This window comes from Erinaceus europaeus, chromosome 4 (genome assembly GCF_950295315.1).
Source record: "Erinaceus europaeus chromosome 4, mEriEur2.1, whole genome shotgun sequence".
In the NCBI taxonomy this organism is placed as follows: domain Eukaryota; kingdom Metazoa; phylum Chordata; class Mammalia; order Eulipotyphla; family Erinaceidae; genus Erinaceus; species Erinaceus europaeus.
In genome coordinates this window covers 124,705,391-124,731,434 of record NC_080165.1, presented here as the reverse complement: position 1 = coordinate 124,731,434, position 26,044 = coordinate 124,705,391, and the positions used below count along the sequence as shown (strand labels likewise).

Genomic DNA, 26,044 nt, shown 5'->3' with positions numbered 1-26,044 from the left:
ATCAAATAAAGGAACAAATTCTTAAAAAATTATTTATTTAAAAAATAATTTTTAAAAAGTGGCCTTAAATCAGGGTGGAAAAAACTGAAGTCAAATGAAGTCATGCTCCTGATTTTGCAGATATACAAGATTATAAATGCTTGAAATAAGTGAGAATGAAGGGAGTCCGGCGGTAGCACAGTGGGTTAAGTACAGGTGGCGCAAAGAGCAAGGATTGGCATAAGGATGCCAGTTTGATCCCCCATCTCCCCACCTTCAGGGGTGTCACTTCACAGGCACTGAAGCAGGTCTGCAGGTGTCTATCTTTCCCTCCCCCCTCTGTCTTTCCCTCCTCTCTCCATTTCTCTCTGTCCTATCCAACAACAACAACATCAATAACAACAATAATAACTACAACAATAAAAAGGGCAGCAAAAGGGAATAAATAAATATTTTAAAAAGAAGAAATAGCACATGTGAGAGATATGTAAAAGGTAAAATTGACAAAATTTTACTAAAGCAAATGCACATGTATTATGGATTAGGCCCTTTTACCAGAAGGATCTTAAAAGATGTAACTACCCCTGAGGTTTATCCTCTGCATCTTGAAACTGTTCTATTATCAACTGTTTTACGTTTTCATAGAAGCCATTATCACCACTATTTCAGGAACTAAAAATTCATTTTTGTTTCAATTTTCTAATTACTCATATTGATTTATTCTTCACATTAACTCCCCAACACTGAGTAATAGAAATTACCACTTCTAGTTTTGAAAATGAGGCAACTGAAGTACAGAAAGCTCATAAGGTCACCTTGTTGAAAAATTATAGAGCCAAGTTTAGATGCGCATGTTCTTATGGTCATTTCAGATTTTAACTGGACTTAATTAAGGTAATAAGCTTAATGTAGCAGATATTGATGCTAATTTACAGTGATGTACAACTGAAACTTATGTTATGGGGGTCGGGCAGTAGCCCAGCGGGTTAAGTGCACGTGGCGCAAAGCACAAGGACCGCAGTAGAGTAGAGCCCTGGGCTCCCCACCTGCAGGGGAGTGGCTTCACAGGCGGTGAAGCAGGTTTGCAGGTGTCTTTCTCTCCCCCTCTCTATCTTCCCCTCCTCTCTCCATTTCTCTCTGTCCTATCCAACAATGAAGACATGAACAGCAATAATAACTACAACAACAATAAAAACAACAAGGTCAACAAAAAGGAAATAAATAAATAAATATTTTAAAAAATCATAAAAAAGAAACATGTTATATTGCCACGGTACCTCAACAAAGATTTTTTAACTTACATTAATATCACATATTTTCTTTTTTTATTTTTATTTTTTTTATATAAGAAAGGATTAATGAACAAAACCATAGGGTAGGAGGGGTACAACTCCACACAATTCCCACCACCCAATCTCCATATCCCATCCCCTCCCCTGATAGCTCTCCCATTCTCTATCCCTCGGGGAGCATGGACCCAGGGTCGTTGTGGGTTGCAGAAGATAGAAGGTCTGGCTTCTGTAATTGCTTCCCCGCTGAACATGGGCGTTGACTGGTCGGTCCATACTCCCAGTCTACCTCTCTCTTTCCGTAGTAGGGTGTGTCTCTGGGGAAGCGGAGCTCCAGGACACACTGGTGGGGTCTTCAATCCAGGGAAGCCTGGCCAGCATCCTGATGGCATCTGGAACCTGGTAACTGAAAAGAGAGTTAACATACAAAGCCAAACAAATTGTTGAGCAATCATGGACCCAAAGCTTGGAATAGTGGAGAGGAAGTGTTAGGGAGGTACTCACTGCAAACTCTAGTGTACTTCTGCTTTCAGGTATATATTTTGCAGTAGTTTATGGATACGTGTGAACATATGCTCTCTCTCACAGAAACTGGTGTATATCTAGGTTTTGGGACTTTGTTAGAAAGTGAACCACCTGAGATGAAATTAGAGTATACTATGAAAGGAAAGGTCTCACCTGAGTAATGAAGCTGAAGGGTGTCATTCCACACGTGAAGTCTCTGGACACAGTCTGAAGTGAAGCATGTTGAAGTGGCAATCGTTGCGTTGGTTAGGTTGTGAATATCACATATTTTCTAAGCATAGTTGTAAAAAGTGAAGGTCTGGGCCACCAGGTAGTGGAGCACTTGGTTGAGCGCACATGTTACAATGAGCAAGAACCCAGGTTTGAGCCCCTAGTCCCCACCTGCAGGGGGAAAGCTTTGCAAGAGGTGAAGCAGTGCTGCAGGTGTCCTTCTGTCTCTCTCCCTCTCTATCACCCCCTTCCCTCTCAATTTCTGGTTGTCTCTATCAAATAAAGATAATTTAAAAAAATATTTTTAAAGAACCCCTCTTGTTTTATTTTTAAAAAGTGGCGGTCTAGAAAGTTTTAAGTAGTATAAGCAGTTGAGTGCACACATTACCCCTTGCAAGGACTTGGGTTCAAGCCTCCCAGACCCTTCCTGCAAGGAGGAAACTTCACATATAGTAAAGTAATAGCTCCCAAGGATAAACAATAAGTGAATGGATTTGGAAGAAAATCAGATACAGATCTCACAAACCTCAAAGTCCAAGATTACAAGAGTTGTATTTATTGCGTTCATCTTCACCTCCTAGAGAATAACTAGGAAATATTTCATAAAGTAGGCTTTGCAATGTAATTTCCTTAAGATAATGTTATCTATATATTTAGTTATCAGATAGAGGCTGAAAGAAACCTAGAGGGAAGGGGGAGGTAGAGAGGGAAAGAGAAGAGACACCTATAGCATTTCTACACTGCTCAGGGAGTTTTTCTCTGCAGGTTGGAGACCCAGAGCTTGAGCCTGGGCCCTTGTACATGATAACCTATGCTCTCAACTGAGTGTGCCACCACCCAGCCCCTTTAAAAAATACTTTTAAGGATATGGAAAGGGCTGGGGAGTATCGCACCTGGTTGAGTGTTCACATTACAGTGCATAAAGATCCAGATTCAATCCTCCAGTCTCTGCCTACATGGGGAAAGCTTCATAAGTGGTGAAGCAGTACTGCAAGTGTCTCTTTCTCCCTCTCTATCCCCCATTCCCTGTCAATTTCTGTCTCTGTCCAAAGTAAACTAATATATATTGTATTATATGTATATATGCTAATATTATATTAAAAGTGTATGTATAGTGAACCAAAATAAAAGACTCTGGGGTGGGTGGGGGGGAGGGTTCAGTCCTAGAACATGATGGCAGAGGACCTAGTGGAAGTTGTATTGTTATGTGGAAAACTGGGAAATGTTGTGCAGGTACAAACTATTGTATTTACTGTCGACTGTAAAACTTAATCCCCTAATAAAGATATTTAACAAAGGATATGTAAAGCTAGGAAAGCTTTCAAGATATTTGACAACTAGAATGCCTCTTTATCAATTCATATGTAAATAAAAATAGTGAGCACTCCTGTGTCATACATCAGAAAAGATAACAATAACAAATGCTGGAGAAGTTTTGGAGACAAAGGAACCCTCCTGCACTGCTGGTGGGGATATAAAGTGATCTAACCCCTGTGAAGAGCAGTCTAGAGAAGGGAATATATGCTAAGGAACCAAACACACCCATTCAAAAAGATTTGTGTATACCTATGTTCATAGCAGCATAATTTGTGATAGCCAAAACCTGGAAGCAACCCAAGTATCCAACAACCGATGAACGGCTGAGTAATTTTTGTTATATATACATAATGGAACATTACTCAGATATTAAAAATGGTGAACTCACCTTCTTCACCCCATCTTGGATGGAACTTGAACAAATTCTGTTAAGTGAGATAAGTCAGAAAAAGAAGGATGAATATAAGATGACCTCACTCATAGACAGAAGTTGAAAAATAAGAACAGAAGGAAAAATACAAAGCAGAACTTGGACTGGAGTTGGTGTATTGCACCAAAGTAAAACACTCTGGTGTTGGGGGGAAGGGTTCAGGTCCTGGAACATGATGGCAGAGTAGGACATAATAGGAATTGTTCTGTGTAAAACTGAGAAATGTTACACATGTACAAACTACTGTATTTTATTGTTGACTGTAAACCATTAATCCCTCAATAAAGAAAAGAGCAAGCACATTAACATACATAGAGAATACAACTGTTTATTGTGTATTATAAGTGGTAGTGAAAAGCATCTATTAGATAATTCAGTCACTTTAGAAATAGGTACTGGCATTTAAAAATAACTTGAATCATTCACTATTGGTGATAGCAGATTTATACACTAACATTGAGAACTATTCATATTCAAGAGAGTCTGCCCAGAATGGCTATATTTTGCTTAGCTGCTTAAGACCTATGGAAACTAAAATTCTCCAATAGAATTTGAAAGCCCCCCAAAATGGTTGACTAAAGGTAGCCAAGGTGTAATAGAGTGGAGAGGAAGAATATTCTACTTACTATCCACCCAACAAGAGAAAAGATGAGGGGAGTCGGTGGTAGCACAGGGGTTAAGCGCAGGTGGCGCAAAGTGCAAGGACCGGGGTAAGGACCAGGGTTGGAGGCCCTAGCTCCCCACCTGCAGGAGAGTCGCTTCACAGGCGATGAAGCAGGTCTGCAGGTGTCTATCTTTCCCTTCTCTGCCTTCTCCTCCTCCTCCTCTCTCCATTTCTCTGTCCTATCTAACATGGATGACATCAATAACAACAACAATAATAACTACAACAATAAGAAACAAGAGCAACAAAAGGGAAGATAAATAAATAAATACAAAAAAAATCAATGAAATTTTTAAAAAAGAGAGAAAAGATGAGAAGAGTCAGGGGGGTGGTACACCTGGATGAACATACACATTACAGTGTGCAAGGATATAGGCTTAAATCCCCTTTCTCCACCTGCAGGGGGAAACTTCATGAGTGATAAAACAGTGCTGCAGGTGTCTCTTTTCTTCCGTGTCTAGTTCCCCCCTTCCCTCTCAATTTCTCTATCTCTATCCTAAATAAATAAATATACATATTTTCTAAGAAAGAGAAAAAAGATAACAACATATATTTTACTTCTGCCTTCCTTGGATAGTTTTAGTTCCTAGAAGATTTAATCACCTCTATCTCCTGCCCATCCTGCTAAAAATTCACTAGAAATTAGTAAAAGCTTCTATATGATCACTGGTCAAATGCTCTCCTTGTTACTTTAATATGGTGTCCAGGCACACTGGAAGAGTATTCACGTTTCTCAGAAAGTGAAGATCAGGGTCTGGGGAAATCGTGTTGGTGGGAAAATGCAGAACTTTCATTCCTGAGGTGCCGATTAAATCACATGTGTAGGAGTGGTATTCTAGTTTCCCTGTCACCCTCATAAAAATAATCAAATCTTCAATTAAAAAAAGAAAAGAAAGCACCTATATATGAGTTATGGTACCTACTTTGCCATGCCCTCAACCTAGGTTTGAGAGCAGAACCCACTACACTGAGAGAACTTTCAGTGCTGTAGTGTCTTTCTCTTTATCTTCTGTTTCTGTTTCTCTCTCTCCTTCCCTCTCTCTCTCTCTTTGCCTCTCTGTCTCTCTCTCTCTGTGTATGTCTGTGTGTGTGTGTGTGTGTGTGTGTGTGTGTGTGTGTGTGTGTGTGTGTGTGTGTGTAGATGCAAGCCCAGAGCAAGGAAGCCCCCAGTGATAGATTTTTTTTACCTGTTTTATTTGACCTTGTTATTTTTGTCTTAGTTGAATTTTAAACTCTGAGACAATAAATATCATATTCCTGGAGCTAGAATTAGACAATTCACTTCTTCAGAAATTCTCACAATTTAATTTTCTGTTCATTTGCTTGAGTTTTTCCTAAGACTTTCCTCCCTATTAAATGAATTGTACATGTCATCTGGTACTCTTGTTCATGCTCTTAAATAGGAAGTTTCATCATACTACCCAAAGGCCCTTCATTTTATGGAACGCCACTGAGAGCAAAATCCAACAAAAGCCAGTCATTCAAAGTGCAAAGGGAAATCAAGTTTCTGAGACTAGAGGGCCACTCACATGCTCCAAGATGAGCCAGGGTCATATTTCATTGTTTAAAATGAAGACTGCATTTCCCACTCTAACAAATAAAATATCATATACTCCTACTACAGAAGCTAATTTAAAGAACAAAATGTTATTTTGACACTTTTCACATCATCCATAGTTTCTTTCTTTCCTCTTATTCCCCTTTTGAGTTTTTCTCCCTCACTGCCTTCTATTCTCCTATGTCAGAAATATTTTCCTAGACTTTTTTTTTTCCATCTTCAGGTTCCCAAGAATCACTTCAAACACTCCAGCCTTTAAATCCCTGGAACTCCTCTAGAAATTAGATTATTTCTCATGCAAAAAGAATCCTCTGTAATCTCTCTGGGTTGCAAACTGGACATTCTAATCCCTCTTCTTGTAGGACCTAAAAGGATACTCTATTAATAATCATTGGGTTGATCCTATATATTATCTAAAAGAGTAAGGTTAAGTCAAAACTATTTTCCTGAGGCCGTGGTGTAGCTTTCTGGAATGGCCTATAGCTGCTTGAAATTGCTATTGGAACAGAAGAGGCAACTGACTAGGGATTCCATGATAACAAATGGAATTTATTAAAATAAGTTGTTTCAAACTGTTCACATGTGACAACTTCCTTGTAAATCATCATTTTCCCTACAATAAAGTGACTTTATAAAGACTAAAATAAGTTTTTCATAATACTGGGTCATTACAACATAACTATATGTGTGAGGTTTGCAGCAAGAGCATTTCTCTACCTATACTTCCCCAGCTCTCTCTCATGGGCATGGTACCAATAGTACCAAAGTAATACAACATTATTCTACTAATTAATTTTAAACAAATTTTTACTATACTTTATACAATCTCTTTCCAAAAGAAAAAAAAACCTACCATGCTTTTAAAAATAGTTACAGTAATGTTTACCAGTTCTAGATATCTAGACTTTCTTCACCTCTGGGGGTTTCTATGTATGAAATTTGCAAATGAATGAAAATCATTACTAGAAAACACAATTATTATCCACTCTGATCCCAAACAACCTGTCCTGTGAATTTCATTTCATTGTTTTCCTTTTTTTCTTTTAATTACAACATTGGAGCCTTACACATAATAGTTTCCATTCCTCTTAGACCCAGAAATAGAAACAAAGAAGAGAGATACCAAAATCTTACAATTTTATTTAATTATTGACTTGGTATTTCTAGAGTTGTGAATACTTTAATGACAAAAGAAATTAAAGCAGTTGTATCACACTCAAATATATGCAACCACTACAGATGAAGTAATTAAAGGAAGCTAACTTGCTAGTGATGGATATGCATGTGGAAATTATTTTTTTATTTTTTGTTTATAAAAAGGAAACATTGATAAAACCATAGGATAAGAGGGGTACAACTCCACATAATTTACACCACCAGATCTCCATATCCCATCCCCTCCCCTGATAGCTTTCCTATTCTTTATCCCTCTGGGAGCATGGACCCAAGGTCATTGTGGGATGCAGAAGGTGGAAGGTCTGGCTTCTATAATTGCTTCCCTGTTGAACATGAGCATTGACAGGTTGATCCATACTCTTAACCTACCTCTCTCTTTCCCTAGTGGGGAGGAGTTCTGGGTAATCAGAGCTCCAGGACACATTGGTGGCCACTGTCATCTGTCCAGGGAAGTCTGGTTGGCATCATGCTAGCATCTGGAACCTGGTGGCTGAAAAGAGAGTTAACATACAAAGCCAAACAAATTGTTGGACAATCATGGACCTAAAGGCTGGAATAGTGCAGATGAAGAGTTGGGGGGGGGGTCCTCCATTTTTTAGATTTCTAATTAAGAGCAGATATTTGCTCTGATAGTTAAAGTAAGAAAAAGAACATAGGATAACTTTCATTAACTGCCATTGGTGAAATATACCTCCTTACGCTTGTTCACTCTACAAATGACATTACTATAAATTTTAATATAGCAGAAGCTAAAGGAAATTCTCTGTTTCCTAAATTGGCTAAAAAACAAAGTCAGGGCTGGGGCAAGATAGATAGCATAATGGTTATGCAAAGAGACTTTCATGCCTGAGGCTCCAAAGTCCCAGGTTCAATCCCCCACACCAATATAAGCCAAAGCTGAGCAGTGGTCTGGTAAAAAAAAAAAAAATCAAGACTGGAGAGATAGCACAGTCTGCTAGAGAACTAATAAGCATGCCTCAGGTTCCAGAGGTGACAGGCTTAACCTCTGGCATCACTACATGCCATATCTGAGCAGTACTCTGGTTTTCTCTTTCTCTTTCCTACTCTTCCTCTCTATCCTCTCTTATAATAACAAACTAAATCTTTTTAAAAAATAAATTGTTAGGTCTGCAGTTGTCTATCTTTCTCTTCCCCTTTCTGTCTTCCTCTCCTCTCTCAATTTCTCTCTGTCTTATCCAGTAACAATGACAGCAACAACAACAATAATAATTACAACAACGATAGACAAAAAGGGCAACAAAAGGGAAAAATTAGCCTCCAGGAGCAGAGGATTGGTAGTACAGGCACTGAATCCCAGTGATAGCCCTGGAGGCAAAAGAAAAAAGAAAAAAAAAAAGAAATTGATAAAATTTATAACTGTAAAATACTGATGTATGGAATGGGCATACAAATTAAATTTATACAGTCATCAATACATGCTGAAAATATTAAATTATAACTATAAAAATGTCATCTTTAGTCACATACTAAGCAGCAGTTCACATTAACTAGGAGACTTGTAGTTGTTTTTCATTGCTGTGATGTAATTCCAGATTAAAGTTACACAGCATTTTTCCCCCTGGAATGGTAAAAGGCTTCAAAGAAAAGAAAGTGGGTTGTGGTAAAATGAGAATTAGCAGAGGCAAGTTGTGCATAAAATGATGAAAGAGAATAGAATAATATCAACATTTCTTGTATAATCAATCACTGCACATGTGTCAGCAAGTCTGAGGCCATCCCCTCCTGTCAATGCACTCGAGTAGATAATTTGGGTAAGGAAAGAAGTACTGCATAGTCTAGCATGGCTATCAACACTTCTTTTTCTGTCTCAGAAGAACTGATTTCTGAGACAAGTTCTTGGAGTAAATCAAAATTTATTCAAATGAAAATCAAATAGTAAAAGCCAAGAGAAGGTTTTTTTGGAATTCTTTCAGTTCTTCAATGTAACCAGCTGGAATGAATTTTCAAGTAGCATTCTGTTCAGCCTTTTGAAATGAAGGACTTTGCTGTTAATTGGAAAGCTATATTTCATCAAAGATGTAGACAGTGCTCTTGGCTTGGTGATTTCTTAAAAAAAAAAAAAGGAAGAAAAAGAAAGAAAGAAAGAAAGAAAGGAAAAAGGGAAGGGAAACATTTTGTGAACATTTATCATGAACAAACTCCAGAATTTGTCTTCCAAGCATAATCTTACACACCTATAGAAATGGAAATTTAAATGCCAGCTTCAGTTTAAACTGCCCACACCCGCCTGTTATTCTGTGTTTCTTGAGAAAATTAATATGGAGGGATGCAAAAAATGAAGAATTTAGTAATGTTTAGAGTCAAATGTTGATGCAGTTGAAGTTCATGATTCCTGAATGGAAATGTACTATGTAAGCTAGGAAATTTATGTATCTTTCTAGCGTTACATTAATATTTGTTGTTGACCCTGTGGTAGTATCATGACCAATTTAGAAAAATTTATAGCAAGAAAGCAAGCATTTGACCAGGAAAAGAATGTTATCAAGAATCAGATTCTCAAAGTATCCTGAGCTTTAGACTTTTAACTTAATTATTAACCATTCATATAGTAAAGTTGCATTTAAATAATAATTGGTACAAAATTAGACAAACTAATTTATCAGAGACAGTGTAAAAGAAACCTTCAAAATGAATTGAAATCATTTTTTCAGACTTGGTAGAAACCATTTGAAAAATGGCATGAATGGCAAGCATATATTCTGAAATAATATGGAATAAATATGCAATAAACTGTGGTACTATTAACATGAAATAAACTGTGATACTATTAAAATAATATAGAATGAACTGTGATACTATTAACATTTAAGTATGGCTATGTATATGTGACAAAAACTTTTAAAGATTATTATTTTTCTTTTGTACTGTTATTAATTTACTTATAAAATAAAAATATATCTGCAAGACATAGGATAAGACACAATTTCCACCACCAAAGTTCCATATTCCATCCCCTCCATTGAAAGCTTTTCTGTTCTTTATCCCTCTGGGAGTATGGACCCCGGGTCTTTATGGGGTGCAGAAGGTGGAAGGTCTGGCTTCTATAATTGCTTCTCTGCTGAACATGGGCGTTGGCAGGTCAATCCATACTCCCAGCCTGTCTCTCTCTTTCCCTAGTGAGGCAGGGCTCCGGAGAGGTGAGGGTCCAAGGTACATTGGTGAGATCCTCTGTCCAGGAAAGTCTGGTTGACTTCATGGTACTATCTGCAACTTGGTGGCTGAAAAAGCATTAAGATATAAAGCAAAACAAATTGCTTAATAGTCAGGATATTTAAATTGCTGAGCCAGGAGATAACTCACCCAGCAGAGCACACACACCTAATGTTTAAATTGCTAAAATACATTTTTAAAGGATAATAGAATAGATAATAGTAGAACAAATATTTGACATAATTCCAAAGATCACTGGTTTTGTTTTTTGTTTTTTACCAGTGCACTGCTCAGCTCTGGCTTATGGTGGTGCTAGGGATTGAACTTGGATCTTTGGCGCGTCAAGAGTGAAAGTCTTTGGCATAACTATTATGCCATCTCCCAAGCTCCCAAAGATTACCTGTTGTAAAAAGTGGTGGTCTATAGCAGCAGCCAGCAGGATCAGGAATGGCTGATAATAAAAATGGACACATAGAAGAAAGAGTCTGAGTGTTATCTCCCTCACCCCCATAAAAGTTAAGTAGATCACTTTAGAATGCTTACTTGTTTGCAAAACTTGAACCTTGTCCATGTGCCATGTCACTGTTCTCGGCCACTTTCCCATTAAGATAGAGAGGAGAGACACCACAGCATCAGAAAATCTGTTGCAATAGCACCATGCATGTGAAGCCAGGGCTAGCAAGACAAAGCACTCTCTCACCCTATCAAGTGAGTTGTCCCTCTATCCTTCAGTTTATATTTTTGACTGTTATGAGTAGCTTGAGAAGATAGATTCAAACTGAGAAATAAGGAGTCAAAACCTCATGGTATATAGGAATACTGACAGTGCTACCAGGAAGACGTCAGTGGTTTTGAAATGTTCAGTCTAACCTCTACATTTCTGAAGGTGAACAATATGTACACTACAGGTTCATAAATAGTATATGGAACAGTAACATTATTGAATGTACATATGTGCACACAGCACTTTTTTCTTAAGGGAACAGTGGTATTCATTTCACAAACTATTCATGGCAAAAATAATGAACAAACTTTCACTACATTTAATAAATAAAATTCATCAGCTTTATTTTTTTAGCAAGTGAGAATCAGAATTAACTTGTGTCTACAGTGGGCAAATTTGTTTTGAACTTAAGATCAAGTGCAAAACAGTACACAAACAGGTTTAGTTCAAGAAATTTTCAACATGTAATTGAATGTGTATGCTTCAGCCTCTGTGACCTAACCTAATGTGATAGGTAGAATTTCAAAGTCAAGCTAAGACTTTTGCACTGCAAAAGGAAGCACTGAACCTATTAGTTTAAAATAAATGTTTAACCAAAAGGTAGCTGGGTTAAAAGAAATAAGCCCACATTAAAAAAACGAAGAAAAAAAGTTTAAAGTAGTTATATAAGTTGTAATAGCTTTCTGTATTTTAAAAACTGTCATAAAACAAACTGTAAGCTGCCCTTAATTTATAAGTGAATTATAAATATTAAAAATAGTAAAAATATACATATATTCTGTGAGTACTCTTCACTTTTAACTATTCTTTTACTATTGATGATTTATAATGGGAAGATAATACCCAATGTCTTTAGCAGTTTATTTTGGACCTTAGTTAATGTCCCATTTAAATTCAAGGAGTCCAAGTTCTGGGCAGCAAAATCAGTGAGGTAGAATCAATAGAAGAAGGTAGAGAATGAAGTAACTGAATGGTGCCGACATAAATTATGCCAAAACGCTATTGATATCTCAGGTTCTGACAACTTGCTGCTCAGAAAACTGAAGTGTAAAGAGATTAAAATCACTATGTATAAATCTTAATTTTTATAAAAATGTCTTTGTTTTTATAAGTTAGTCCATACCAGGAGTTTTCTTTCTTTCTTTCTTTCTTTCTTTCTTTTTTTTTATTGCTCAGCTCTGGCTTATGGTGGTGTGGGGGATTGAACCCGGGACTGAGAGCCTCAGCCATGAAAGTCTCTTTGCATAACCATTATGCTACACCCCCACCCCTTTCTTTCTTTTTTAACCCAGCAGTTTAAGTGTGAAATAAAACCAGGATATCATGCCATATTGTACTCTATTAAAATATGATCTGGAGGCAGAAGAGTACAATTGTTAAAATCTCTCATTATTAAATGACATTTACTGTTATGGTGAATTATGCCTGGTACCAAAAAAGCAAGTCTTTGGTGAATTGCAGCAATCATTATTCTATTAAGGAAAAAAGGGGGGGGGGTGGTCAGGTGGTAGCACAGTGGATTAAGCGCACATGGCGCAAAGCACAAGAACAGGTATAAGGGTCCCTATTTGAGCCCCCCACTTGCAGGGGGAATGCTTCACAAGTGGTGAAGCAGGTCTGCAGGTGTTTATCTTTCTCTCCCCCTCTCTGTCTTCCTGTACTCTTTCAATTTCTCTATCATATCCAACAACAACAACATCAATGACAACAATAATAATAATCACAACAATGATAAAATAACAAGGGCAACAAAAGGGAAGGAAGTGGCCTCTAGGAACAGTGGATTCATGGTGCAAGCACCAAGCCCCAGCTATAACCCTGGAGGCAAAAAAAAAAAAAAAAAAAAAGCAGGCCTTCCAAGCTATACTCACTTTAATTCATGCGACAAGATACTGTTTAGCATTTAAGAGGTTAAAAAAAGGATGAATACAGGGAGTCAGGCTGTAGCGCAGTGGGTTAAGCGCAGGTGGCGCAAAGCACAAGGACCGGCATAAGGATCCAGGTTTGAACCTTGGCTCCCCACCTGCAGAGGAGTCCCTTCACAGGCGGTGAAGCAGGTCTGCAGGTGTCTATCTTTCTCTCCCCCTCTCTGTCTTCCTCTCCTCTCTCCATTTTTCTCTGTCCTATTCAACAACGACGACAATAATAACTACAACAATAAAGCAACAAGAGCAACAAAAGGGAATAAATAAATAAAATAAAATATTTTTTAAAAATTTAAAAAAAAAAAAAGGATAAATGCAAAAAAGCAGCCTTGGAAAACTTAGAGATGAGGAAGGTTTCTATGAAAGTGTAGCACGTGATCAGAGAATTAAAACACTGAACCTAAGTTAGAAGGGACACTAGAGGTTGCGTCCTAGGCAAATGTATAAACTTTACAGGATCAGTAAACATCGTGGGTTGTGTTAAGTGTTGTACAGAACTGACTAGAAACAGAGGTATGTAACTGTCCTGCAAATAAGTAAGTAAACAGGAGTCAGGTGACAAAGGACAAGGACTAAGTACCTTGGATTAAGGAGTCCAGTTTTATCTGTTTTCACCTTTTAAACTGACACTGCAAGTCCTTCAGTAAGGACATTTGTGTTTTGGAATTACCAACAGAAAGTGACACAAATAGATCATATCTCTTGTTGGCCCTGTTCAGTTAGTAGCTAAATGCCATTTCAGTCGTAATATATTTTAATAATCAGTGGTATATTAGCAAAAATAGGTTCAAGGTAATTTTTTCAAACTGACAGTACTTAGCAATCTATCTATTGATGTGTCAAATTATTTTTCACATGAATAATTAGTCTGAAGCAAGTTGGAAGTCAAATAGAATGTATTTCATGAATAAACTACAAATAATTTAGGTAGCCTTCAATTTTAATTTGAAGGAATGAGGTATCTACTTATCTATAAAAAAGACAATGCATTCTTGCATATTTTAATATATGTTGTTAAGTCCCTACAGTAAAATAAGATGAAGGAAAAATGTATTGTCTTAAAACAAGCAAAAGATGAATAGTTTAAATACATTTCTCATGAAAATTCTATATGCTGATAATATAGCAGAGAAGGAATTTGTCCTTTCTGACTTCATGCTATGTTCTTTATCAAAGAGTCAGATTGTTCTATGTTTATATAGCCCACAACTAAAGGCTTTTAAATATGTATCAACACAATAAACCATAATTGTTGAAGTTTTGCTATAGAAATTTCCCCTCCTTTCCAAATTTTCCTCACTGGTATCTCAACAAGAGGAACAAAAGTTGGCATTTTCATTCACTATACAAAAAAGTGAGGTCCAACAATGGCTCCAAAAAATCCTCAGATTAACCATATGTTTACACCATTTATGCTTTTTTGAATTTCATTTCACATCCAATAAAGAGGAGAGACCTGGAAATAAATCCTGTATTCTAATGAGATATTAATTAGTTTGGGACATAGCTTCAGTAGTATTTAGTTTTCTGTCTACAATATGGAATATATTTTTTGGTATAAAAAAAAAAAAAGATTGTTTTAGGAAGTGAAGACAGAAAAAGCTCAATGGTTCCCCTTAGTGGTATCTTTTAAGAATTACACCAAGAAGCAGCTTTTATAAAGATCTAGGCACATTAATTTCTAATATATTCAGGAAATCATGAACTGACACTCAGATTTTGAGTAATTGCCAATAAATAAGTACTGTTGGATATTCCAGGAAAGTAACTTTTTATTCATAGTAGAACATTCCACATAGTTTATATTTTCACATAGAACTTAAATATGTAAATATGTAGCATATAGGAAAATTAACTCAGGGTCATTTCCATTTCTCTTTGTCTTTTTTAAAACATGTTTATCCTTTTTAATTATTATTCCTGGTTGAATAATCTTTAAAAGATAATCTTCAAATTATTTTTATTTTGTATTTGGATGTCTATTTTAAATATACTAATTAAAAAGTTGTAGTCATTTACAATTATTTAAAAAAATAGCTAGATAGATATAAAATAGATATAGATATCCCTTGGGAAGGAAATAAGAAATTAAATGAGAGTCCATGTGATATAAAATAAATGTTGGGGATATGCATTTAATAAAGTATGCCTTCTATTCACCTATTAGTGTGATTCTTTTTTTTTTTATTCTCTTTTGTTGCCCTTGTTGTTTTATTGTTGTTGTAATTGATGTCATCGTTGTTGGATAGGACAGAGAGAAATGGAGAGAGGAGGGGAAGACAGAGAGGGAGAGAGAAAGATAGATACCTGCAGACCTGCCTCACTGCCTGTGAAGCGACTCCCCTGCACGTGGGGAGCTGGAGGCTCGAACCAAGATCCTTTGGCTGGTCCTTGCACTTTGCGCCACATGCGCTTAACCCGCTGCACTACCGCCTGAATACCTACTATTATGATTCTTAAATATGACTGCACTTAAGAATAAACTGGAGATGAATCTGTTATTAACCTTGATTCCTGAGTCCTTCACCTGTATGACTGGGTCAGAAACTTCAGGAGTGAGTTTTAAGTCATTTATGCTTGAGAACCTGGTCTGGAAAAAAGCCTTAGGGAGTCCTTGTCGAATTATTACACATTTTTGTATAAATAAGGAGTAATTTTTAAATCTCAGCAGTGTTACTCACCTAATCACTGTGTGGTACTCATCTGCAACATAATTTTAACATGTCACTGTGCATACTGCACAGAAGCTTTTGCTTTTCTTTTAAGATTCAAAAATAAATACCAAGCACTACATATGTTGTTTCAATGAATTTCACTACTCACAGAACTGTTTCTGAAATCAGAAATGAGTTCACATGTCAGAATATTCTATTAAATTTGCCTAAACTGTCATAAAAACATTCAAATTCTTCCCTCCTCCCAGCTTTTTATATTTGCCTTTATCTTATTCAGAATCACTAGTCTTCAGGACAAACACCTAAGGTGGCAATTGAGTCCTATCATTCCAGCTTCTCTGGGTCTACGTATAGACACTGATCAAACCAAAGAAGCCGATTCAGTGCCCCAGATTCACCACGTCCTTGTGTGCCTCTGTGCTGTTGACATATCTTTCAATGCCCAACATGCTTTTCCCTCATCAGTTAAGCAAGCACCTCTTGTGCTCTAAGGCTCAGCTCTAAAATCACTCCATCTGGGGACTCTTTCAATACCCATTGGCAGACTTCAGTGTTTTCCTTGTGTTCCCAACAGGGTCTTTGCATGCCTTTATTTCAGCATTAGCTTGAATCCCCAGCATTCAGCACTTTATAGGGCATGGAGTAGAGGCTTAACTCATGTTTGTGTAATAAGTTAATAACATTAGCTTTCATTTTTCCCATGATGAGTGTGTACTAGGCACTAAATGTTTTGCAAACGTCTCATACAACCCTTAGAGTTTATCAAGTCATAATAATGGCTGTCCACTTCCTATATATTCTAGACAACAAAACTTGAGATATGCTGATAACTCTTGAGAGTCACACAAGTTGGTGGTAGAAGTAAAATTTGATCACTGTATTTTTCTGAACATAGAGACAGCATTTCTTAACTCTTAGAGTATATTGCTTCCCTGAAAGGTCTCAGATTATATTTGATTGTTAGTAGTAATGTTTCCTTGGTGATTTCGTCCAACACTACCTTCATAACTGAGAAAATGAACATTCCTTTAATCATTACAGTGCTCCACAATCCAAGGCCTGCGTATCTATGCACACACACATATACTCAGTCAATGACAAAAGAAAAACATATATTTTAAGGTTGTGATAACTTAAATGCTTAATTTGCAAAATTACAAAGAAATCCCATAAAAATAACTGTTTACCACATCAATGAAAATATGTTTAATAAAAAATAAATCTCTTTTAATGAAAACCTTATGAAATTTCCCAAATTACACGTGATTTTTTTTAATGGACTACAGCCACTCTTCTGCATATTTTATTTTATTTCTTGGACAAGGGGAAAATACATTTATGCAAAAGGGTAGTTAGGATTTCCAACCACTAACACATGGCCTGTTAAAAATAATAATCTCACTTTTCTATTGTGCAACAAACTCTCTGTTGGGCAACAATGTACAATGTGCTAGTTTCCTCTTACTTTACTAGGGCCTCCTCTTTCACTCACCGCCCAGACTAAATAGTTATTCCTTGGATAATAAAACTATAATTCTGAATTTCAATTCATTTCCAAAAATGTTTCTGCCTGTCTTTAGAAATAATCATATCAATTTGCTAATAAGCAGAAATGCACTGCAAATTGAATGTGTTGTCACATGTGGCTAAAAACATGTAAATCTTTCTGTGACCAAGAAAGAAACAATATATCTCTTATGTGTCCAAAACATTATGGTTGGGATCACAGCTGTAAGATGTTGGACCATCATTAGGAGAACAATGTCAAACACTGAACTTTTGGATGATTTCAATAGAAATAACATTTTGTATGGGGTCAGTAGTTTTAATGGAACTTTGGAATGATTTTCACTAACCATATTTTTAGAGTTGAATTTGAACACCTCCAAAATGCTCCTTAAATGGAAATATTATGTAATCTAACCTTTGCAACCATATTCTTTTAAAAATTGAGTCCATATCATGAAAACCACCTCTTGTCTTTTTTCAGTCTGCAGCTTTTTTTTATTATTATTTTATTTATAAAAAGGAAATGCTACAAAACCATAGAATAAGAGGGGTACAACTCCACACAATTCCCACCACCAGAACTCCATATCCCATCCCCTCCCTTGATAGCTTTCCTATTCTTTAACCCCCAGGGAGTATGGACCCAAGGTCATTGTGGGATGCAGAAGGTGGAAGGTCTGGCTTCTATAATTGCTGCTTCTATAATTGCTTCCCTGCTGAACATGAGCATTGACAGGTTGATCCATACTCTTAACCTACCTCTCTCTTTCCCTAGTGGGGCGGAGTTCTGGGTAATCAGAGCTCCAGGACACTTTGGTGGGGTTGTCTGTCCAGGGAAGTCTGGTTGGCATCATGCTAGCATCTGGAACCTGGTGGCTGAAAAGGGAGTTAACATACAAAACCAAATAAATCGTTGACTAATCGTGAACCTAAAGATTGGAATAGTGCAGTGCAGATGAAGAGTTGGGGGGGGGGTCTCCGTTTTGTAGACAACTAGTAGGCCTATTTTAGTTATATTCTAAAGGGCCTGTGGCTATACTAGTTTTTTTGTTTTTTTTTTTCCCTGAGCCTGAAATCTGATATGCAGGTGGGTCCAAGTTATTGTCTGGGGAGATTGATGTCATGTTTGGAAAAAGGACCAGAAAGCTGGATCAGGGAAAAGAGTAGCTCCCAAATATGGGAAAGGTGTATAAATATTGTTCACTGTAAACCCAATCAATTTGATGCAATCTGGGGCCCATATTCAGCTTAGGAGCCTATGTGACCTCTGCATCCCTATAGATATGAGCTCACATTCTGTGGTCATGAGTAGGAACATTCCAAGCTGCCCCAATATCAGGACCCATCTTCCTCAGGTGTAGCATAGAGTATATTGTCCATCCTCCCTTCAGAGGATGGAACATTCTCTACTGTTGTTGATCCAAGTAGAGGGCAAGGTCTTATGGGAGCCCACAAAGGGGTGTGTTTTGTTGTTCCTGATAGAGATGACTGGTAACAATGGAAAGAGGGATTTATTCAAGGTCTAGGCCCATCATGTCTGTTTAGGAATCTCAGGACTCCCCAAATAGAGCCCCAGCTAATGGGGTAGCCTGATAGTGACTAAAGAGTCTGCATCTTTTAACCACTAAGTTAAACTACACATTCAGAAAATAAATTTACTCTCTTAAAGTGTTTCTGTTTACTTCCAAAGTTTTTCTGTTTAGTTATCAAGTTCAACTCAGAACTTCAACTCTGTAGTAATTAAATCAGTATGGAAAAAAGAAAAGTAAACTCAGATTCTTTCTATGAAAATTTTGTCAATCCAACAATGTTCCTTTAAATGTAAACAGGCCTGATTTCAAGACCAGGTTCTCCATGGAACTGTGAATAAGAGAACAAATACTTCAGTTTTAGGCAATGTTATTATTTACTATTTTTTTTTAATTTTATTAACTGTTTTAATGTGAATTATTTGGATGCATGTTACTTTGAACCCAGTAAGACAGGTTTTCTATAAAGTAGCTGAGTAGTTTTGTAAATATAGTCAGACAAAGCTGTTACATAAAATCACTAACCCAGAAATATTGTAATGACCAAATTTACATATGTATTATCTATTAGTGATACTGCTCACTGTCACTGGGATTTCATAACCAGAACTCAAGAAAAGAGAGTCAAACTACTGAATTCAATATTTTCAACCTATTTCAGGACATAAAGACATTTTGGTTTTCTCATGCAACTAGTCTTCCCAAAATACTTTTGTCCAAAGTGATTTTATAGATAGAAACTAATAACTTTTACATTTCTCGATATGTAGAGGTACAAATTATCAGAATTTTCATACATGAAAAACTGTTTTGTTTCTCTTCTTTTATGTGCTATAGATTTAAATCAGTAATTCTCCTTTGGAATTACATACTAATGGATATTACTAAAATCATCCACTTAGAAACCATTTTACATGACAGCACACATTAAAAATATGTACATGGTAATAAAGTATCTAATTAATTTTCTATTTAGAAATAAAAACAACGCATCCAATTTGATGTCATCTCAGACACTTCAAATTATTTTTTCCCTCTAAAACTTTTAGTGATTCTCTGTTGCCAACCGAGCAAAAATCAGTTCTTCAGCTCACCAGTCTACTTTGCAAAATACCTTTTTTGCATTGAAATATTTAATGTCTTGTTGATTCTGTTTCTTAAATATCTCAGTGTGAATCTGAATAAAACTGTATACTTCAGACCCAGTTCAAGATCATTGTTCTACATGGAACCCAGTATATCCAATAACTATCTATGCATGTGATTGACAGAGATAAAATTCCCTTTACATGAGGATTATTGATAATTTATAGTCATTGTCACTATTGCATGTAGAAAAGTTGCAGCAACTTAATTTGAATATCTGTATTAAAATACAGTTACACAGGGGTCAGGTGGTGGCGCACCTGGTTAAGCTCAACCATTACAATACACAAGAATGAAGGTTCAAATCCCTGCTCCCCACCTGCAAGGGAGAAGCTTCATGTGTGGTGAAGCTGCAGATGTCTCTCTGTCTCTCTCCCTCTATATCTCCCCTTCCACTCTCAATTTCTCTATAGCTATATCCAATAATAAAAATAAATAAAAAATATTTTTAAAAAAACCTTTAATAAAAAAACACAGTTACCCCATTCCACTTAGTATTTCACCTGGACTTATTTGCATATATATCATACAAATCAATTCTCTTCTACTAAATGGTATTCAGACTTATATATGCTGGAAAAATTCAAATACAAATAGAAGGTTGTACTTTCATGGTTGGTGAGATAGCTCACCTGGAATGGTGCCTACTTTGTCACATGGGTCACCCAGGTTCAAGTCCCTAGTATACAACAAGGAATAGTACGTCACTGCACCCAGTGAGTGCATCAGTGTTGCTCACTCGCCTTCCTTCCTTTGTTCTCTCCTTTCTTTCTTCCTTCCTTCCTTTCCTTCTTTCTTCCTCCCTTTCTTTCTTTCTTTCTTTCTTTCTTTCTTTCTTTCTTTCTACTTTTGCTTTTCTTTCTTTCTGTAAATGCCAGTCTTGGAGGTTAAGTGTTGGTTCACCTAGTAGAGCACACATGTTACCATGTGCAAAGACCCCTGGTTAAAGGCTCTGCTCCCCTTGCAGGGGGAAGCTTCAAGACCAGTAGACTAGTGCTACATGTAGTTGTTTCTCCTGTCTTTCACTACCTCTTTCTGTTTCTAACTCTAAATTAAAAAAATAAAAAGGGAGGGGGGCTATTGAGAATGGTTGATTCATGCAGGCACTGTGCCTCAGAAATAAATCCTGATATATATATATATATATATATATATATATATATATATATATATACTTTTAAAGTCAGTTAAGAGCAGTAAATCCCCTGTGATGACAAAAATAAATAAATAAAAATAAAATCCTACCTTAAAGGGGAGCATAAAACATATATGGTATTAAAAGTCTTACATTGCAAAGAATTTACTCAAAACTTTTTAGTATATAAGTAGCAATTATATAAACTGTTACTCAAACTTACTACCACAGAAACCTCTAGAGTCCAGAATGATATACACTAATTGCCTTATTATATTTTTATGTGTTCTGCATCTACTTTGCTTGAAATACAGTGTAGTGTTAATAAAGAGCAGCTAAGTGAATGATGTGAGTAGAAGATATTTGTCATCTATGCCATGGCATGCAACTTAAGAGAAATTTAACTCGCTTTTTAAAACTTAAAATAAGCAAAGGGACATGATTTAATGTGTTACTTAAAGGCATGTATTTTCATTTCAGGAAAAAAAGGAAGGGAGAGGAAAAGAAAAAAACTTACTAAAGAAGAAAGTAAGGATGCAATACCTGAAAACAAAGATCTGGAACCCAGCAGAGAAACTCCAGAGCAAAGAGATAACAAAGACAAACAGCAGCAGAAGAAGCGAAAGGCCCACGATAAGCAACAGAAATCGGTATCAGTCAGCACTGTACACTAGAGGGTCAGATGAGATTGTTGTAGACTCATGATGCTGCTATCTCAACCAGATGCCCAGGACAGGTGCTCTAGCTATAGGACCACAAATGGACAACGTGTCAGTTACTGCTCAGTCTAAACAACATTCCAGATAGTTGCTATATCCTTCATACAAGCATAGTTAACAACAAAGAGCCCAGAGTTGAAAGAAGGGATGCTTTCAAATGATTATCATGCTTCTGCGCATTTTTATGAGACAAGAAATTTTGTACATAATTATCAGTAGGCTATAAGACTTAACAGCATAAGGATGACATCTGGAGGAGCAACATCTTTTCCCTACAAAAATGTTTTCCCAAGATATTGTATTAAGAAGCAAAAGATAATTATGCAATTCAAAGGCTCAGTATCCCTTCAAAACAAATAAGATATCCGGGGAGAGAAAGAAACATCTTTCAAAGGACAGTGTTATTATGTCCAGGAGATAGATGTAGAGAGTGCTCATATATTAGGGCCTGGCATTTGGAATCATAGGAATTATCATCACAGAAACAACTGCTGTGTGACTAGTTCTGTTGCCCACATCCTGTCCCTCTGCAAGAAGCATAAGAGTGCACACCAGAGTTATAATATACTGTATGGGATTGGGAAAAGGCAAAATGTGGAAGAAACCATAGAGCTGGAGATGAAGTTTGTAATTTACAAAACTGTGAAGGGTTGTGATTACCTGAAACAGATCTCCAATCTATGTCAGCACTGTGTGGCTCAGCCTCCGCTACCCCTTGAATTATATAAGTCTGTAAACATGTACCTGTAACTTACTTCCAAAAGCAAAATCCTACTTATTAGAAGAAAATTCTGATTTCATAGAATACAAGAACTAGAGCAAGGAGAACAAATATAACATGTTTTCAAAGGCATGTGTTTACTTTCTTTTTCAAGGGAGGAAAAACAATATTAGTACCTGCTTAATGGTCCACCTGGAATTAAAAGGGATAATACTCTCTAACAAGGTGTATCTAGTGGGGGGGAAAGCCACCACAATAAATATATTTGTTGATAGTTTTTAAAGTTTTGTTTATTTCATTTCATTGTTTTATTGGAAAGCTGCTACTCCTTATGTAATTGAAAACATATTACATTTCTCTGCTTTTACTTTTTTCATTAACTGTATCTGAACTGCTGGAAATTTACTTTTGGATATTAGGAGATATTTTTCAACTTTTTTTTTCAGTTAGGTATGCATGAGCCTCCTTAATCATATCATTTGCTCTCCCCTCCTTCCACTGCTTAAAAATTATCTTTTCTTGTATGTTGGTTCCTACTGCATCCTGAACACCTGTCCTTTTCTTCTTCAATTTCCTCAGTCTATGGATCTCTCTTGGAGACTGAAGTCACCCTAGCTGAAGGACTCACCAGTGTTTCACAGAGGACACAGTCAGCCCTGGCTCTGAGCATGCAGCACAGACTCTCATGACCCACCTTAACCTTCCTGTTGTAATGGAAGGACGCATGGCTTCTCTATCCACACTTGCTAATTCTCCACAGATGACTGCTTTCTCAAGAATTTTTAGTGAATCTGGCTGTTGGCTGCCTATCTCTGGGCACCCTCTTCCCACCAAATGTACTGCTTGACTGTATTGGCTTTCCACATCTCTTTTCCTCTTCCAAGATAAAAATTTTAGTAATACATTTGTTTCTTACTTTGGTGTTTCTTTCCTTGTCTATGTGAGTTTGGCATTTAAAATAATTAAATCTATTCCTAATAAAAGTATTTCTAGTTTCAATTACAACTTACAAGACCTAGGCTGGTAAAGTAACTCACTTGGATAGTATTCAATCAAAGTTTCATTGAAGGAAGTTTTGGTGCTGTGATATCTCTCTCTCTCTCTCTCTCTCTCTCTCTCTCTATATATATATATATATATATATATATAATTTTTTAACATCATCAAGAGAAACCAAATATTTTCCCTACAAAAATGCTAGGTGGATATATATTCCCATGTTCCAGAATTTTAAAATACATATTTATATTGGAGCTGGGCTATGACACAATCAGTAGAGCACACATGTTACTGTGTCAAGCACCAAAGTTCAAGTCCCAAACCCCCACCTGCAGTGAAGAAACTGGAAGAGCAGTACTATAGGTGTCTCTTTCTCTCCCTCAGCTTCCCTCTCTCTAGCTCTATGAAAAAAGAAAGGAAGGACGGAATGGCCACTGGGGTAGTGGAGTTGTCCTGCTGGCACTGAGTCCCAGTAATAATCCTAGTGTGTCTGGCTGAGCTTCATGGACGGGAGACAGAGACAACCAGGGACTCATGGCTGAGTGGTATGCAGTTCAGTCTTTATTCATGTGGAAAGCAGTGCAATCTAAGTTATCTCTAATCACAATCTTGTCCTTATCTATCCTGCGGCAGAGTCAGGTCCAAAGAGAATGTACATAGGATAGGGGGTGGGGAGAAAGAAAAAGCGCAGACCAGTGAGGATTAAACCAATGTCCTAGAGGCAGGGGGGTGCTCAGTCAACAGTGGCCATGCAAATAGAATACAGTGTTAAGCAGGGTGGATCAAACCAATGAATATAAATGTAGACAGATAGTTGCAGAGATGATGGCTGGCCCATGTGGTGGCTTGCAGCGGAGCGACTAAAGATCCAGAACCCTGGTGGTGGGAATGAAAGGGATTTATACCTCTGTTTACATGTAAATTTGTAAATCAATATTAAATCACTAATAAAATTTAAAAAGAAAAGAAAAGAAAATGGCCACCAGGAGCAGTGGATTCACTGTACCTCACCAAGCCCCAGCCATAACCCTGGAGGGGGAAAAAAAAAAAGGAAGTTCAAGAATGTACAGTATCAAATGTATCTAAGTCTAGATCCAGGAAGACACCTATCTGTAAATCGACTTTCATGCCTGAGCCCCTGAAAGTCCCAGGTTTAATCCACAGCACAACCAATGCCAGAGCTGAGTAGTGCTCTAGACTCATTTTCTTTCTTGAAAAATAAAGAAATAAATCTAGAACAAAATAGTTTTTAAAAACGCATCTATCTCAGATCCATATTTTTCTTGCGCTCCTCAAACTGTTTCATATCTAAATGTAGGTCTGTATCATAATGGTAAAGTTAGGTTTCAAATCCGGGTGGTAGTCACTGACAAATCACCTGTCTACTCTCAATTCCCACTCCTATGCAACAGAAAAGAGGTGGCAAAAGATGATCATGGTGTCCCCAGGCAGAGAAGCTTGTACCGCCCCTGTGGGTTCAGGCTGATACCCCTAATAAGTCTTAGATTTTCCCAACCCTGCTTTCTCCATTGTGGAGATGATTTGAATACAGGTTAAATGCTGGTGCTCTGATATTATTGAATTAAACACTGTTGAAGTAAAAGTTGTTGAACTTAGGGTTTATTAAAGCATTGAAATGAATAACCTTGAGAAGGAAAGGGGGGATATTGCTATTGCTAGGAATGCATGTTGATTACTATGAAGAATGAAAAGAAAGTGAAAATACACCATAGTTAAAATTGGACAGGAGTAAAGAAACAACTCACTTGGATAATGTGCTACTTAGTCAGATATGCAACCCAGGTTCGAGCATGGCACCAACCCCTAAACCCCTGGACATTGAAGAAAGCTTTAATACTGTCTCTCTCTTTTTCTCTTTCTCCCCCTCCCTCTCCCTCTTCCTTTCTCCCTCTCTCTCTCTCTCTCTCTCTCTCTCTCTCTCTCTCCTGTCTCTTCTTCTCTGTCTGCCGCACTATCTGATTTAACCATCTGGTTCTGTGACTTAATGGACCACCACTTGAGTGACCTTGGTGTTAGTCAGTCATATGGTCTCAGAGCCTCCAGTAATCATCTGAAATTAGAAGTCATAAAACCTGTCTTCTAAGGTGATAAGGATTAAAAGGCTCACCTCTCAACATAATAATGTCTATTCTGTGTATAAATAGCTGTGACTAATTCCATAAGTCATACATTTAAGTAATTTTTTTCCTTATTGATATGCCAAAATGTTTATATAAGTATACATATATAGTGACATTAGCAGTAAGTATATATGTGAGAATCATGGAAGTAGACTAGCCATAACTAAAATATAAGTAGCAGTTTTGTTTTGGAACCTCTTAAAATTGAGAAATGATTTGATCTTAAATGTCTGTATTTTTATAAATGAGCATAAAGACACACCATCTTTACCATGGCTTCTACTATTTTTAATAGTAGAAGAACTTATTAGATTCTTTCTCAATACATATGAAATTGTCTGGAAAAATTAAGGATGAAAAAGGCCTCCTTAAAATTTTGTTCCAAAAAGTGCTTGTTACTGATTATGAGAGTTTGCCTGCAAGCCTGCAGGAATAAGAGTAAATAAAAACTAGTGACTAGATTTTTCCCATTGTAAGCAACACCATTTTATCTCACTGACTT

The 26,044-nt window shown here is 36.8% G+C and overlaps 1 protein-coding gene across 2 annotated transcripts in view; it reads left to right on the top strand.

The window, feature by feature from the left end:
• RSPO3 (R-spondin 3) overlaps positions 1 to 23,474 on the top strand; it is a 120,553-nt gene extending 97,079 nt beyond the window's left edge. The window contains exons 5-6 of one of the 2 annotated variants that reach the window (XM_060190502.1): positions 21,443 to 21,612; positions 22,982 to 23,474. In XM_060190502.1, coding sequence (XP_060046485.1) covers positions 21,443 to 21,612; positions 22,982 to 23,017 — 206 coding nt within the window. In that variant the 3' untranslated portion in view covers positions 23,018 to 23,474. Of the gene's footprint in view, positions 1 to 21,442; positions 22,680 to 22,981 lie in introns of those variants that run through there. The other variant, XM_007528345.3, reaches the window with a different exon arrangement.
• Positions 23,475 to 26,044: the final 2,570 nt, after the last annotated feature.